The 13,419-nt window shown below is 49.8% G+C and overlaps 1 protein-coding gene across 1 annotated transcript in view; it reads left to right on the top strand.

Annotated features, from left to right (window-relative positions):
- Nucleotides 1–13,419, top strand: part of PIEZO1 (piezo-type mechanosensitive ion channel component 1) — a 143,026-nt gene that overhangs the window by 46,224 nt on the left and 83,383 nt on the right. The window contains exons 5-6 of the mRNA XM_015417362.1: nt 6,257–6,299; nt 7,188–7,350. Of these exons, the coding sequence (XP_015272848.1) occupies nt 6,257–6,299; nt 7,188–7,350 (206 nt within the window). The remainder of the gene's footprint in view (nt 1–6,256; nt 6,300–7,187; nt 7,351–13,419) is intronic.

Here is a 13,419-nt window from a genome sequence, read left to right as displayed (position 1 = left end):
CATGTGCCCCGCCCCCCGTACCTCACCCGGGGGAACTGCGATCCCCCCCGAAATGACCTCTGGCTCCAGGCCATTAGGGGACCCTCTTGAATTATGTATCCCTGCTTGCATCCCGTGCTTATTGCCAGTTCTGACACGAGAGGTGTAAAGACCAGCTGCATACCTTGATATTTCAATAAACTTTACTTCTTTGCATAAAAGTTGTTGACAACTGATTGCTGCAGGAGTCTGACACCAAGCGAGCGGTAAATTAGCATACAGCATAATGAAGATGTTTAACAGATTCCAGGACCAAACAGGAATAACGAGTTTCGTTTATAGGGTTACCATTTGTTTGAGTTTAATTTCCGGGGAAACATAGTGAAGGAAATAAATATGTCAATATTGGAGATTGATAGGTAGATGTATCCTTAATTGTGGGATGCGGGGAGAGAGGCAGACTCTCTGTGAATGCAGTTGCCTGCATTCAGACATCACAACAAATCGGAATTGGATCAAAGATTACTAGATAGCATTAACCCAGTAAATACTAGATAGAAAAGATTTGCAGCTTTAATCTTGGTGCACTGTGCAAGGGCAGCAGAGCAGGATCATGCAAATGTGGATGTGACCAATGATCCCTCTAAGCTGTGAATTCTTGTGAGCGAAAATTCCACTTTGTGAGCCACTGGCATTAAAGTTGTGAGCGAGCGATTTGCCTACTGCATAAATTAGTTTGCTCTGGAGCCATCCTTCTTGAGCTAAGGCAAAAATCTGTGAGCCGGAGGCTAAAAAACTGTGAGCTGGCTCACACTAACTCACCTTAGAGGGAACACTGGATGTGACCCCTTCTGGCCCTTCATGACATCTGAACTGATAAATAAAAATTAAGCTGATCTCTCCCGTCAGCTCAAGGGTTCCTTGTGTCCAGTGGGGAGAAAGTTCATGTTTATCCAGTTTAAACTTTTGATGCCTCGGACTATTAAGGGGCCTTCTTTTCTCTCTCAGCCTCCACTGGGCCGCAGTTCTGTTTGTAGCCCATGGCTCCGTTCTGATTCTCTCACATTCAGAGCTTGCCCCCTATGTGGAATCAGCAAAGTCACTTTCCATACCAGCAGCCCTGTAAGATGGATCAGAACTAGTATCCTGACACTTGGATCATTGTAATTAGCAGCCGGTTTTGTTTCTTTGCAGCACACCAGGTCATTTTGAGGACTGGCTAGATTACGTCGGTCTAGCGAGTGGATTGGTCTTATACCTTGCAGCGCAAGGTTAGACTAGCTGACCTCTGGAGAGACCGCATCAAGAGTTATAGTTGACCTCTGGATAGGATGCATTTCTCATCTGGTGTGTTGTACCCTGATACTTTTAAACCTGGTTTTCTTTAATTTATCATTCTATTTTTGTTATATTTGAATTTTTAATGTTTTGTACATTAAATGTTTTGTACAGCATGTTAACCTCTGAGCCACAGTGGCTCGGAGGCTAAGATGCTGAGTTGCAGACCAGAAGATCTAGTTCGGCAGGTCTTAGTTCGGCAGTTCGAGACCCGAGTGTCACATGACAGAGTGAGCTCCCGTCTCTGGCCCCGGCTCCTGCCAACCAGGAGTTTGAAAGCAAGAAATTGCAAGTAGATAAATAGGTGCCGCATCGGTGGGAAGGTAGCAGCGTTCTGTGCGCCACGGAAACGTCTTTGGACAGCACTGGCTCTTCAGCTTGGAAACGGAGATGAACACCGCCCCCTAGATTCGGCGGGAGGGGGGGGTAGAAATCCAATAAATAAATAAATAGATTCGGATTCAACTGGCTTTTGAGCCAGGCAAACCTTTACCTTTACATACATTTTATGGTTTTGTGCCTCTGCTGTACGTCGCCCAGAGCCTGGCGCAAGCTGGGATGGGGCGATAGATATAAAAAAAATGAAATAAATAATACTTCCAGGAGTAGGACCATTCCACCCACAATTAGCGAGGGGAGGGGGAGACCCCATGGTGTTTTCTGCTGCCTGCTGGAATGGGAGGAATGGAGAGCGCTCCCCCCACAAACCTCAGCAGACTCGGCGGGAGGAAAGTTCCACGGCGGTCTTGAGCTGCAAGCACACTGGACTCGCTTGTCTTTCCTCCTGAATTTTCACTGTTCCTCAGTATTCATGCTGGTGGATAGAGAGCCAGTTTGGGGTATTGGTTAGGAGCACAGACTCTAATCTGGGAGAACCGGGTTTGATTCCCCACTCGACCACATGCAGCTGCTTGGTGTGACCTTGGGTCAGTCACAAGTTCTTCCAGAGCTGTTCTCTCAGGAGCAGTTGTCTCAGAGCTCTCTCAGCCCCACTTACCTCACAGGCAGTGCTCCCTCTAAACTGAGGAGTCCTGTGAGCAAAAATTCTACTTTGTGAGCTACTGGCTTTAAAGTCGTGAGCGAGCGATTTGGCTGCTGCATAAATTAGCTTAATCTGGAGCCATCCTTCCTGAGCTAAGACAAAAATGTGTGAGCAGGAAGGTACAAAACTGTGAGCTAGCTCACACTAACTCAGCTTAGAGGGAACACTGCCTGTGAGGTAGGTGGGGCCGAGAGAGCTTTGACAGAAACGGCTCTTTTTCAAGAACAGCTCTTGTCAGAACTACGGCTAGGTAGTGAAGGGGGGGGTATAAATCCAATCTCTTCTTCTTCTTCGCTTGTGGGGAATGATTGTCCTCCATCTCCTAGGCAGTATTTCCTAATCTGGCTTCTTGATCTAAGGACCACCACATTTCATGTGTCTCATTTAGCGCTAGTCTCATGTCTGGTTCATGTTCAAAAGGGGAGAATGCCCCTTTCTCTTTCTTTTGTCCCAGCAGCCTTGTGCAACTTGAAATTTGGTTTTGCACCCAGCACCGACGAAGCTATTTTCTTTCCCTTTTTGGCTTTTTATACCGAAGAGTTCTGGGTAACTTGATAACTTGCACGTTGTTTTGTGATGCACACAGGTCTGTGATGCCGCTGTTTGCAAGCTTTGTCGTGACCTGGTAGTTCACAGTGCTGTTACCTTTCAAGTTTCCGTTGTCCACTAATCTTAATATTTCTGCGTTTCTCAGAATCTGTTTTCCAAATTAAGGATTCAGATTCCTGCACAATGTCCTCTGTCCTGAATCTGCCAGGATTGTGTGGTCAGTACAACCACAGTAGCACCTCTGTGCCCAGAAATGGCCCAAGTTTTCCAACCCGCTGATCTTTCAAATCCTGCAGGGGGAGGGGGCAGAGCGAGCACAGATGTTGCACCAGAACCAGAGTATCAAAGATGAGGGGTTTTGCTACAGACAGAATAAATGCTGCATATCAACTGCTTGAGTTCCAGTGTCTTGTTTTGTTGCACCAGTTAGGGGGAGAGAATAAGAATATAAGGAGAGCCCTGCAATCAGACCAGCAGTTCATCTAGCCCAGCATCCTGTCTCACACAGTGGGTGTGTTCAGACGGGGTGTTTCAGCCGGCATAAACTGTACTGGTTGGAACCAGTGCAGTTTATGCCGGCTGAAACGCGATCACACTTACCTCCTGTCTGCGGAGCCCATCGCTGTATGCCCGTTCACACACAGCGGGCATCGGCAGTTTGTTTGTTTTTTAACACAGTTTGTGCATGCGCATGGGCAGCCATCCACAGAATGGCGATCTTCACGCATGCGCAAAACACCCCGTCTTACATTTAAAGTTTTAAGGTAAGGACTTACCTTTAAAGTTTAAAGAGCAAAGTGGCCTCCCTGAGGTCCCGGACTCCTCTAAAAGTTAAACTAAGGACCTTTTCTTTTTTTTTTTAAACAAACACCGGGGCCCAAGCGCATATTGCCGACCTAAAAAAAATGGTGGGCAAAAATCGGAAGCCTCGGGCTTCCGAACGGAAGTGGCTCTGCAACATTGGAGAGCGATCAGACGGGGGGTAAAGCGATTACAACCGTTGCATTCAGGATACCACCACTTGGGGACCTAGTGGCAGAATACAACGGTTTAAAGCTCTTTGCAACGGTTAGGGACGGAAGGCAGATGTTCACTGTGTGAACACCAGTAAGTACACCGATTCCAACCGGCACCTATACCGTTGCAAATGCCCCGTCTGAACACACCCAGAATCCAACAACAGGACATAGAGGCCAAAGCCTTCCTCCAGTGTTGCCTTTTAGCATTGTTTATTCAGAAGTTGACTGCCTCTGAATGTGGAGGTTCCCTTTAGTCGTCTCTGATAGACCCGTCCTCTATGAATCTGTCTAATCCCCCTTTAAAGCCGCCTGTGGCCGTCACTACACCCTCTGGCAGGGGATTCCACATTTTAATTCCACATTTTAAAAACTGTGGACTGTTCAAGCTTCTAATCTTGTTCAGTACTTTTTGACCACGTTCACTAAGCTCTGCCCAGGTGTTTTCAAATGTATCATCACCTGAGGCATGAGAGTTTTGAGGCATGTTTCTGAAGGGAAAAGGAAACATCTATGACCGGGAACTCCAGTTTGGTGTAGTGGTTAAGTGCGCGGACTCTAATCTGGGAGAACCGGGTTTGATCCCCCACTTCTCCACTTGCAGCCTCTGGATGACCTTGGGCAAGCCGTGGTTCTGATAAGAGCTGTCCTTGAAAAAGAGCCATTTCTGTCAGAGCTCTCTCAGCCCCGCCTACCTCACAGGGTGTCTGTTGTGGGGAGGGGAAGGGAAAGGAGATTGTAAGGCGCTCTGAGACACCTTCAGGTAGTGAAGGGCGGGGTATAAATCCAGTCTCCTCCTCCTTCTCCTCCTCCTCCTCCTCCTCCTTCTTCAATTCTGTCCCACATTTCTCTCCAGTACGGGACACAAAGAGGCTTACACCCTTCTCCTCTGTTGCATCCTCACAACAACCCTGTCGGGTAGGCTAGGCTGAGAGTGTGGGACTGGCCCAGGGCTGCCCAGCAAGCTTCTGTGGCACAAGTGAGGATTTGAACCTGGGTCTTCCGGATCCTAGTCCAGCTCTCTGGCCACCACACCACACTGGCTTTCACCCGGCTGCTCACCCATAATCCTGAAGACTGAGAGCCAGGCTGGTGTCGTGGTCAGCCTCTGGATGACCTTGGGCAAGCCGTAGTTCTGTCAGGGCTGTCCTTGAAAAAGAGCCGTTTCTGTCAAGAGCTCTCTCAGCCCCACCTACCTCACAGGGTGTCTGTTGTGGGGAGGGGAAGGGAAAGGAGTTTGTAAGCCGCTCTGAGTGAAGGGTGGGGTATAAATCCAATCTCCTCCTCCTCCAAATGTGCTTCTGGCAGCATGCTCACAGCCAAGTGGGAGGCGCGCACTCCTTACTATGTGCCCCTTCAGACGGGCCGGATTGGGAGTCTGTTCTCCCTTCACAGAGATGTGCGGGAAAGCTCAGGGGCCCGCTGGAAGGTGAGTTTTCTGCACCTCTCTGCAAAGGCAGATTAAAATCCAAATAATTTGGGCAGAAATCCTCTCTGTGCTGTGCCGGCTTATCACTTATTTCCACCCTTGATGACGGTGCTTGGATTCCCACGTAGATCACCACCACGGTGTGTGCCAGCCCACGATCTCCTCCCCGGTTTTTCTTCCCTTATCAGCTCCCTCCTTGAAGCAGCCTTGCTGGTCAGAGGAGAGTAAGGAGCTTTGAGGGGTTCTTGCATGACTCACTCTTGTGTAACTCTTTCTCCCGCCCCCCTGGTGCCAGCTGTGGTTATCTTAGAGGTGAAAAGCAACATATTGCTGGGACGGTTTAAAAACTGGCCGTTGGGACGCACAAGAGCCAGTTTGGTGTAGTGGTTAAGAGTGCGGACTCTAAACTGGGAGAACCGGGTTTGATTTCCCACTTTTCCACGTGCAGCTGCTGGTGTGACCTTGGGTCAGTCACAAGTTCTTTCAGAGCTGTTCTCTCAAGAGCTGTCCTCGAGAGAGAGCTCTCTCAACCCCGCCTACCTCACAGGCAGTGTTCCCTCTAAGCTGAGTTAGTGTGAGCTAGCTCACAGTTTTTTAGCCTCTGGCTCACGTATTTTTGTCTTAGCTCAGGAAGGATGGCTCCAGTGCAAACCAAATCGCTCGCTCACAACTTTAGTGCCAGTAGCTCACAAAGTAGAATTTTTGCTCACAAGACTCCACAGCTTAGAGGGAGCATTGCTCACAGGGTGTCTGTTGTGGGGAGGGGAAGGGAAAAAGGGATTGTAAGCCACTCCTTCAGGTAGTGAAGGGCGGGGTATGAATCCGATCTCTTCTTCTTCTTGAATCTTGGTTGGGAATGTGTTCAGAAACGAGCTAACTCTCTCTCTCTTTCTCCTTCTGCAGGCAGCAAGTGGCAAAACCTCTCTGTGCACATTGGGGTGACCAGGTAAGGGACCGATCCTCTTGGTGCTCTGTCCCAGTGGCTGGCCACGTGGCGTTGCCTGTTGTGGGATTTCCCAACAGGCCACAGAAGACGCATCTTCATCTCACAGGGAGGTCGAGAGGGAGCGGGAGTTGGGGAGCCTTTCCCTGCTCTTGCCCCTAAAATGTCTCCTCTTGGAGGGGCTGGGAAGCATCCCCAGATTTCTGCAAAAGAGAAGCCCGGCCTGGGTGAAGTCCTGGTGCAGGTGGGGTATCCTCAGCAGGCGGTGCTTTCCCCTCCAGGTTGGACCTGAATGATGTTAACTCATTGATGCAGTAGCCAAACCGCTTGCTCACAACTTTAATGCCAGTAGCTCACAAAGTAGAATTCTTGCTCACAAGACTCCACAGCTTAGCCGGAGCATTGCTCACAGTGTGTCTGTTGTGGGGAGGGGAAGGGAAAAAGGGATTGTAAGCCACTCCTTCAGGTAGTGAAGGGCGGGGTATGAATCCGATCTCTTCTTCTTCTTGAATCTTGGTTGGGAATGTGTTCAGAAACGAGCTAACTCTCTCTCTCTTTCTCCTTCTGCAGGCAGCAAGTGGCAAAACCTCTCTGTGCACATTGGGGTGACCAGGTAAGGGACCGATCCTCTTGGTGCTCTGTCCCAGTGGCTGGCCACGTGGCGTTGCCTGTTGTGGGATTTCCCAACAGGCCACAGAAGACGCATCTTCATCTCACAGGGAGGTCGAGAGGGAGCGGGAGTTGGGGAGCCTTTTTCTGCTCTTGCCCCCAAAATGTCCCGTCTTAGTGGGGCTGGGAAGCATCCCCAGATTTCTGCAAAAGAGAAGCCCGGCCTGGGTGAAGTCCTGGTGCAGGTGGGGTATCCTCAGCAGGCGGTGCTTTCCCCTCCAGGTTGGACCTGAATGATGTCCCAAACTCTGTACGCTTGGTGGCCCCCGACCTGGGGATCCTGCTGGTCTCTGCCATCTGCCTGGGCATTTGCAGTCGCCTGGAGCCCTCGAAGCCGCCTGCAGCCCGGAGCAAAAGTTTGGAATCCAGCCACCTCCCAGAACAGGTGAGAGACGGCGAGTGGCTCTTCCCGTTCTGTTCCTGCCCACTCATTGCTGCCCACAAATTCCTCCCTTTCATTTTCCCTTCACTTCTCCTTTTTGCACTCTGGTGTAGATTCAGGTGGGATGCTGTGTTGGTGTGAAGCAGCAGAACAAAGTTTGAGTCCAGTCAGGCACCTTTAAGACCAACAGAGTTTAGTTCTGGGTATGAGCTTTCGTGTGCTCGCATACTTCTTCAGATACAGTGAAATGGAAGTTACCAGTCCATACATATAGCTAGAGGGTGAGCAGTAAATTAACATACAGCATAATGAAGATGTTTAAGAGATTCAAGGAACGAACAGGAATAACAAGCTTAGTTTATATGGTTACCATTTGTTCAGGTTTAGTTCCGGGGGGGGGGACATAGTGAAAGAAATAAATTGGAGACTGATGGGCAGATGGGTCCTTAATTGTGGAATGCTGAGAGTAGTTAACTGAGACCCTGCCATGACCCTTCACCTGTCTCCTCTCAAGCATGGAGGTGACCTTCTAGCATCTTCTTCTTTGAAGTGGGGCGATTGGCTGTGTAGAGTCATCTCCCCGTCCCCAGACCAGAGAAATACATTCCAATCTGCCGTTCTAAATTACGTTACATTCTACGATTCATTACGTTGCAGTCTACTATTCTAATCTGCTATTCCAAATAAGAGATAGAATATAAAGGTGAGAATACAGATGTAAGGGCTGGTTGAGGTTAGCATAAGAAACCAATATCCTTGTTAAGTCCTGGGGGTTTCATGGTTCTGCACTCTGGTATGTGAGACTTTCCCCACCTCTGCTGAGTTATGTCAAAATAACTGGACACTCCCTCGGTCTGCATCAGCTAGGCATGGCTTCTGCGTGAACAAACCCCACACAGATTCTAGTTCCCCTGATGTATTTTGCACGGACGTCAGTCCTCTTGGGAATGCGGAGCTGTGCGTGAACTGCAGGTGGGAGACAGTGGATGAGGCCAGTTGGCTTGTTTGTTCACTTCATTTGGATCCCGCCTTTTCTCTCCAGTCAGGACCCAAAGCGGCTCACACTGTTCTCCTCTCCTCTATTTAATCCTCACTGAGGCCAGTTGGCTTGTTTGTTCACTTCATTTGGATCCCGCCTTTTCTCTCCAGTCAGGACCCAAAGCGGCTCACACTGTTCTCCTCTCCTCTATTTAATCCTCACAATAACCCTGTGAGGTAGGCTAGGCTGAGAGTGTGTGACCAGCCCAAGGTGAGCTTCCATGGCAGAGTGGGGATTCGAACGTGGGGCTCCCCGATCCTAGTCTGGCACTGTAACCACTACACCACCCTGGCCAGTGATGAACGCACATGAAGATCCAGCCAGGAGGGTTAAACCTGCTCCTTTCTTATGGGTGAACAGGTACTGGGAAGACCAAACCAGTCTGCTTTGGGGCAGAAGAGCTGGTTAGTCAGGCAGCCTCCGGGGCTTCCTTTGCCCAGGAGAGGAAGTTCCTTGGAGCGCTGGTCCATTTGCAGTGGTTGTTTATTTGCACAGTCAGAGAGCAGCTGCCAGTTCCCTGCCGAATAGAACTGGAAGTGGGCAATTTGCAGTTGGAGGGTTTGGGGCAGATCCCAAAACAAAGATTCTGCTGCATTCCGAGGTAAACCTTCCCATGCAGGTGGTCCCTGGGCGGACAGCTGCAAGCCACTGTAAGTTTCTGAGAAGTCTTACTGGACCGCATGGGCTTCGGGTCAAGGAAACGGGATCCCAGAATTGACTGTGACCCCTCCCTCGTCCGGTGCACATTCCCTGACCCTAACCCTAACCCTGGGTGAGGTTCGCATTGCTTTCCCCAGTTTATGCCAAGAGACCTCAAGTTCAAGTTCAAAAACCTTTATTGGCATAGATCATAATCATACAGTCGCCATTCAGTTCATGGATTTGACACACAGCTTCCTCATTATAAGGCAGTTACAGAACTTGGCAACCGCTTCAATAAGCGCTATATTTTGTGAAGCCAATAAACGATACAACCTTCTGTCATCGGATTGCTTGGCATCATTCTTAAGAATATCTTCTAGATAGGCTTCCCGAATGTCATCATACAAACTACAGTAGAGGAATACATGTTCGATTGTTTCAATCTCCTCTGAATCACAATCACAGAACCTTTCAGAGTAGGGGATTTTCTTAAATGCGACCTGTGAGTTGCGCAGGCATCGGTAGCAGAGGTCTGGGCGTTATTGCCCAAAATGCCACTGCAAAGATAGAAGTTGGCTTCCTTAAGAGTAGTCATCAGTATTCCCTGTAAGCTGTGTTAGTGCAAGGTAGCTCACGGTTTTTTGCCTCTGGCTCACAAATTTTTGTCTTAGCTCAGGGAGGATGGCTCCAAAGCAAACTAACTTATGTAGCCAAATCGCTCACTCACAACTTTAATGCCAGGAGCTCACAATGTAGAATTTTTGCTCACAAGACTACACAGTTTAGAGGGAGCACTGGTAGTCATCCATGCCCAACCAGTGAACTTTCCCCCTGGAACAGGAGAAGGTTCTGAGGGGGTGATGGAAAGTGAGACCCTCAGCTGGCAAGGCCACACGGGGCTTTCAGGTCACCTCTGCAGGTTGGCCGGCTGAGCAGCTCCTCTGCTCAGAAGTGCAGCTCAGAATGAAGAGAAGAAAGAAGAAGAGATTGGATTTATACCCCACCCTTCACACGGAGTCTCAGAGCGGCTCACAAACTCCTTTCCCTTCCCCTCCCCACAACAGACGCCCTGTGAGGCAGGCGGGGCTGAGAGAACAGCTCTGAAAGAACTTGTGACTGACCCAAGCCCACTCCAGCCACCGCAAGTGGCGGAGTGGGGAATCAAACCCGGTTCTCCCAGATTAGAGTCCGCGCTCTTAACCACTACACCAAACTGAATGCCAACGGGATAGCAAGAATGGCAGTCTCCTGAGGAGCTAGATTCGCCTCCAGTTATAGCGTCGAGATCAACAAGGTTTTTGGTGTATAAGCTTTTGAGAATCAAAGTGACTCTTGAAAGCTTGTATCCTGAAAACCTTGTTGGTCTCCGAGGTGTTAATGGTCTCAGATCTGGTTCTGCTGTGAACCAACACAGTCCACCCTCTGGAACGATCTTAGCGGGAGAAGGTTTCAGGCCGGACATTCTTCAACAAAAGAGCTTCAGAGAGAGGGACTGGCAGGAAATGGCTGGAGGAGAGGGTTGGTGGAGTTCGCCGGGCGCCAAACTGGTCTGACGGATTTCTCTGCAGGTGTTAAATCGCTTAATGTGTGATTGCCATTTATGGCCACTGTGAGTACAGAAGCCGTGTTGTACTTTTTATGACTCACCAACACGGCCTTTGTTTTGGGAGATTTTGCAGCGACGTGGCTGCCTTTGTTCCTCATCTGCTCTGCTGTTGGAGGATGATCCCTGTGTCTTTTATACAAGCATTCAGCTTTGCATAAATATGCCCCATGCCTGGCCTTTGGAGCCATTGTTTTTCTGTCATGCATGGAATTCCGCCTGACTGAGAATTCGCTTCAGGCGTCTGATGAAGTAGGGAATTGGCTGCAATAAATTTGTTAGCCTTTCATGCCATGGGACTCCTGTTTCTGCTATGACTGCCGTGGCTACCCTTCTGGCAGTGGCTTTCAACATAAAAACCTAAAGTGCCGTAACTTAAAAAAAGAAAAGAAAAGCTTGAAAAGCTTGCCAGCAGAAGCTTGAAATCATAACAGCAATAAAAGCAGTTACAGAGCAGAAAGCCATCCCATTAAATCACCACTAAAACATCAGTGATAAAACATATAAAATCAGCAGCGTGGGCGGGGAAATCATTCCCACTGCCAGAAGGCCAAAATCAAGGCAGCAAAATGGGGGCTCTGGGGGCAGGGAATCCCAAAATTCCTGGAGAAAATGAATATAAGAACCTAAGAGAAGCCAATGTTGGATCAGGCCAATGGCCCGTCCAGTCCAACACTCTGTATCACACAGGGGCCAAAAATACCAGGTGCCATCAGGAGGTCCAGCAGTGGGGCCAGGACACCAGAAGCCCTCCCACTGTTGCCCCCCCCCCCCTGTTTTTGAGGGTGCCAGCTCCAGGTTAGGAAATACTTTGGGGGATGGAGTCTAAGGAGTTTGGAGAGAGGAGGGACTTCAATGCAGTATGATGCCATAGAAGCGGCCTTTCCCCCCATCAATATAAAGACTCCCCGTGAATGAATTACGAACAAAAGCAGAAAGATTATATTGTACAAAACAATTCAAACAGTTTTAAATCTTAGTTAAAGTTCAACAAACCCTTATCCTTAAAGAGCTGGGATCAAAAAGGACTTGACACAAAGGGAAAACTCTAAATGAAGTCCACAGATCCTTAGTGGATGTGACATAGAAGTATAGTTTCAGTTTCACAGCTAAAGAGTACCAGCTGTCGGAAGAAGCAGAACGTGAACCCAGTAGTGAAGCCAGCCGTGTATAGCTGCTACTCCTGCAAGACGTGGAACTTCTGTTCTCCTGAAGATTTTTATGCAAAGGATCCGTGGACTTCATTTAGAGTGTTCCCTTTGTATCAAGTCCTTTTTGATCCCAGCTCTTTAAGAATATATAAGAGTTTGTTGAACTTTAACAAAGATTTAAAACTGTTTGAATTGTTTTGTACCATGTAATCTTTCTGCTTTTGTTTGTAATTCATTCACGGAGAGTCTTTATATTGATACAACCTCCTCCCGTGAGCTCTCGTTTACCTGGAGGTTGGCAACCCTTGTGGGCTATGTTGGGTTATTCCCTGCCAAGGCCCTTCTGTCAGGCTCCTTAGTCAGGTCACACCACACAGGGCTTCATAAGAAGATAACTTTTATTAGTGGATCCAGTACTAAAGAACACGTGTACAGCTTGTGTCAGGAATGGCCGTCAGTACTAGGGCCTCTGACTTATAGTGAAATCAGAGCATTCCCCATTAAGCATGAGCCAATGAATATGATTTGCGCGCGGGGCAAAGCAAGCGAGCATAGCAGAAAAGCCGTTAACTTTCCCAGCCGTGCAAACTGCAGCTGGAACATCTACAAGGTCAAGCATAAGATTGCACACAGTAGCTGAGCAGGAGAGAGCTGAGAACGAGGAGGAGGATACCCCCCACACACACATTCCAGATCTATGACAGGGCTACCTGACACCTTCCCAGCACTCTCCCCGGGCTCCACCCCCAAATCTCCAGGGTCTCCCCGACCCGGAGCTGGTAACCGTAGCCCCTAGCGGAGACTCTGCGGAGTCTCCCCGCCCTCCTTGTGGTGGTGTCCCAAGCCGCGCCTTGAATGGCTGGGCCAGAGAACCTGCCCTGTGCTTTGAACCCTGTGGGAGAAGAAGGACGGAGGGAGGGGAGAGCTGTGACTGAGCCCCAACCGCTCAGCAGAACCCTCCATGTCCAGATGCGGCCTGCCTTGGGCAGGGGAGGGCCCTCGCCTCCCACGCCCCCGCTTGGGGTCGTTGCCGCTTCCCCCGGAAGTATCTGCCAGCCAGACCGGCAGAGGTGGGCCTTTGCTGTGACCCAGCCGGGGTGTTCTCGTTGCTCGGGGATGCTGGCAGCAGCAGCAGCAGCAGCAGCCTCCTCCCTCTCTTCAAGATCCTCCGCTGAGGGGAACACGCTTTTTCCTGGCACCTCCAGCCGTGAGTCACCAGCCTCCCAGGCAGATTTCCCACGTCTGCCCGGGCGCAGGAGTGACTCTCTGGCCCTTCCCGAGTTGCCGTGGAGACTCCCTAACAAACACCCGGGGTTGAACAGAGGCGATATTATGCAGGGCTGGCGTGACGTCTCTGGGGACGGGTTCAGTGGCCGGGCCCCGCACGTTGCCACCTGCCCGCTAGCGCCAATGCCTCTTTTGTCGTGTGCGTGGGGGTCGCACAACCCTCAAGGGGCTCAAGGGGCTCAGGCTCTGTTACCCTCGACAAGGGAGATTGTGTGCCGAAGGAGAGACTGGGGTTTGAGCCGTTTCAGAGGGCAAATGTGCTGGTCTGTCCAGTAGAACAGACTCAAGTATGGTAGCTCCTTGGAGACCAGCCAGATTTTGGGGGCAGGAGCTTTTCCAGAGTCTGGTGT

The sequence above is a fragment of the Gekko japonicus genome, unplaced genomic scaffold (genome assembly GCF_001447785.1).
Source record: "Gekko japonicus isolate JY-2015 unplaced genomic scaffold, Gekko_japonicus_V1.1 scaffold2300, whole genome shotgun sequence".
Taxonomy (NCBI): domain Eukaryota; kingdom Metazoa; phylum Chordata; class Lepidosauria; order Squamata; family Gekkonidae; genus Gekko; species Gekko japonicus.
The sequence above is the reverse complement of the archived record's forward strand: the minus strand, read 5'-3'. Positions and strand labels throughout refer to the sequence as shown.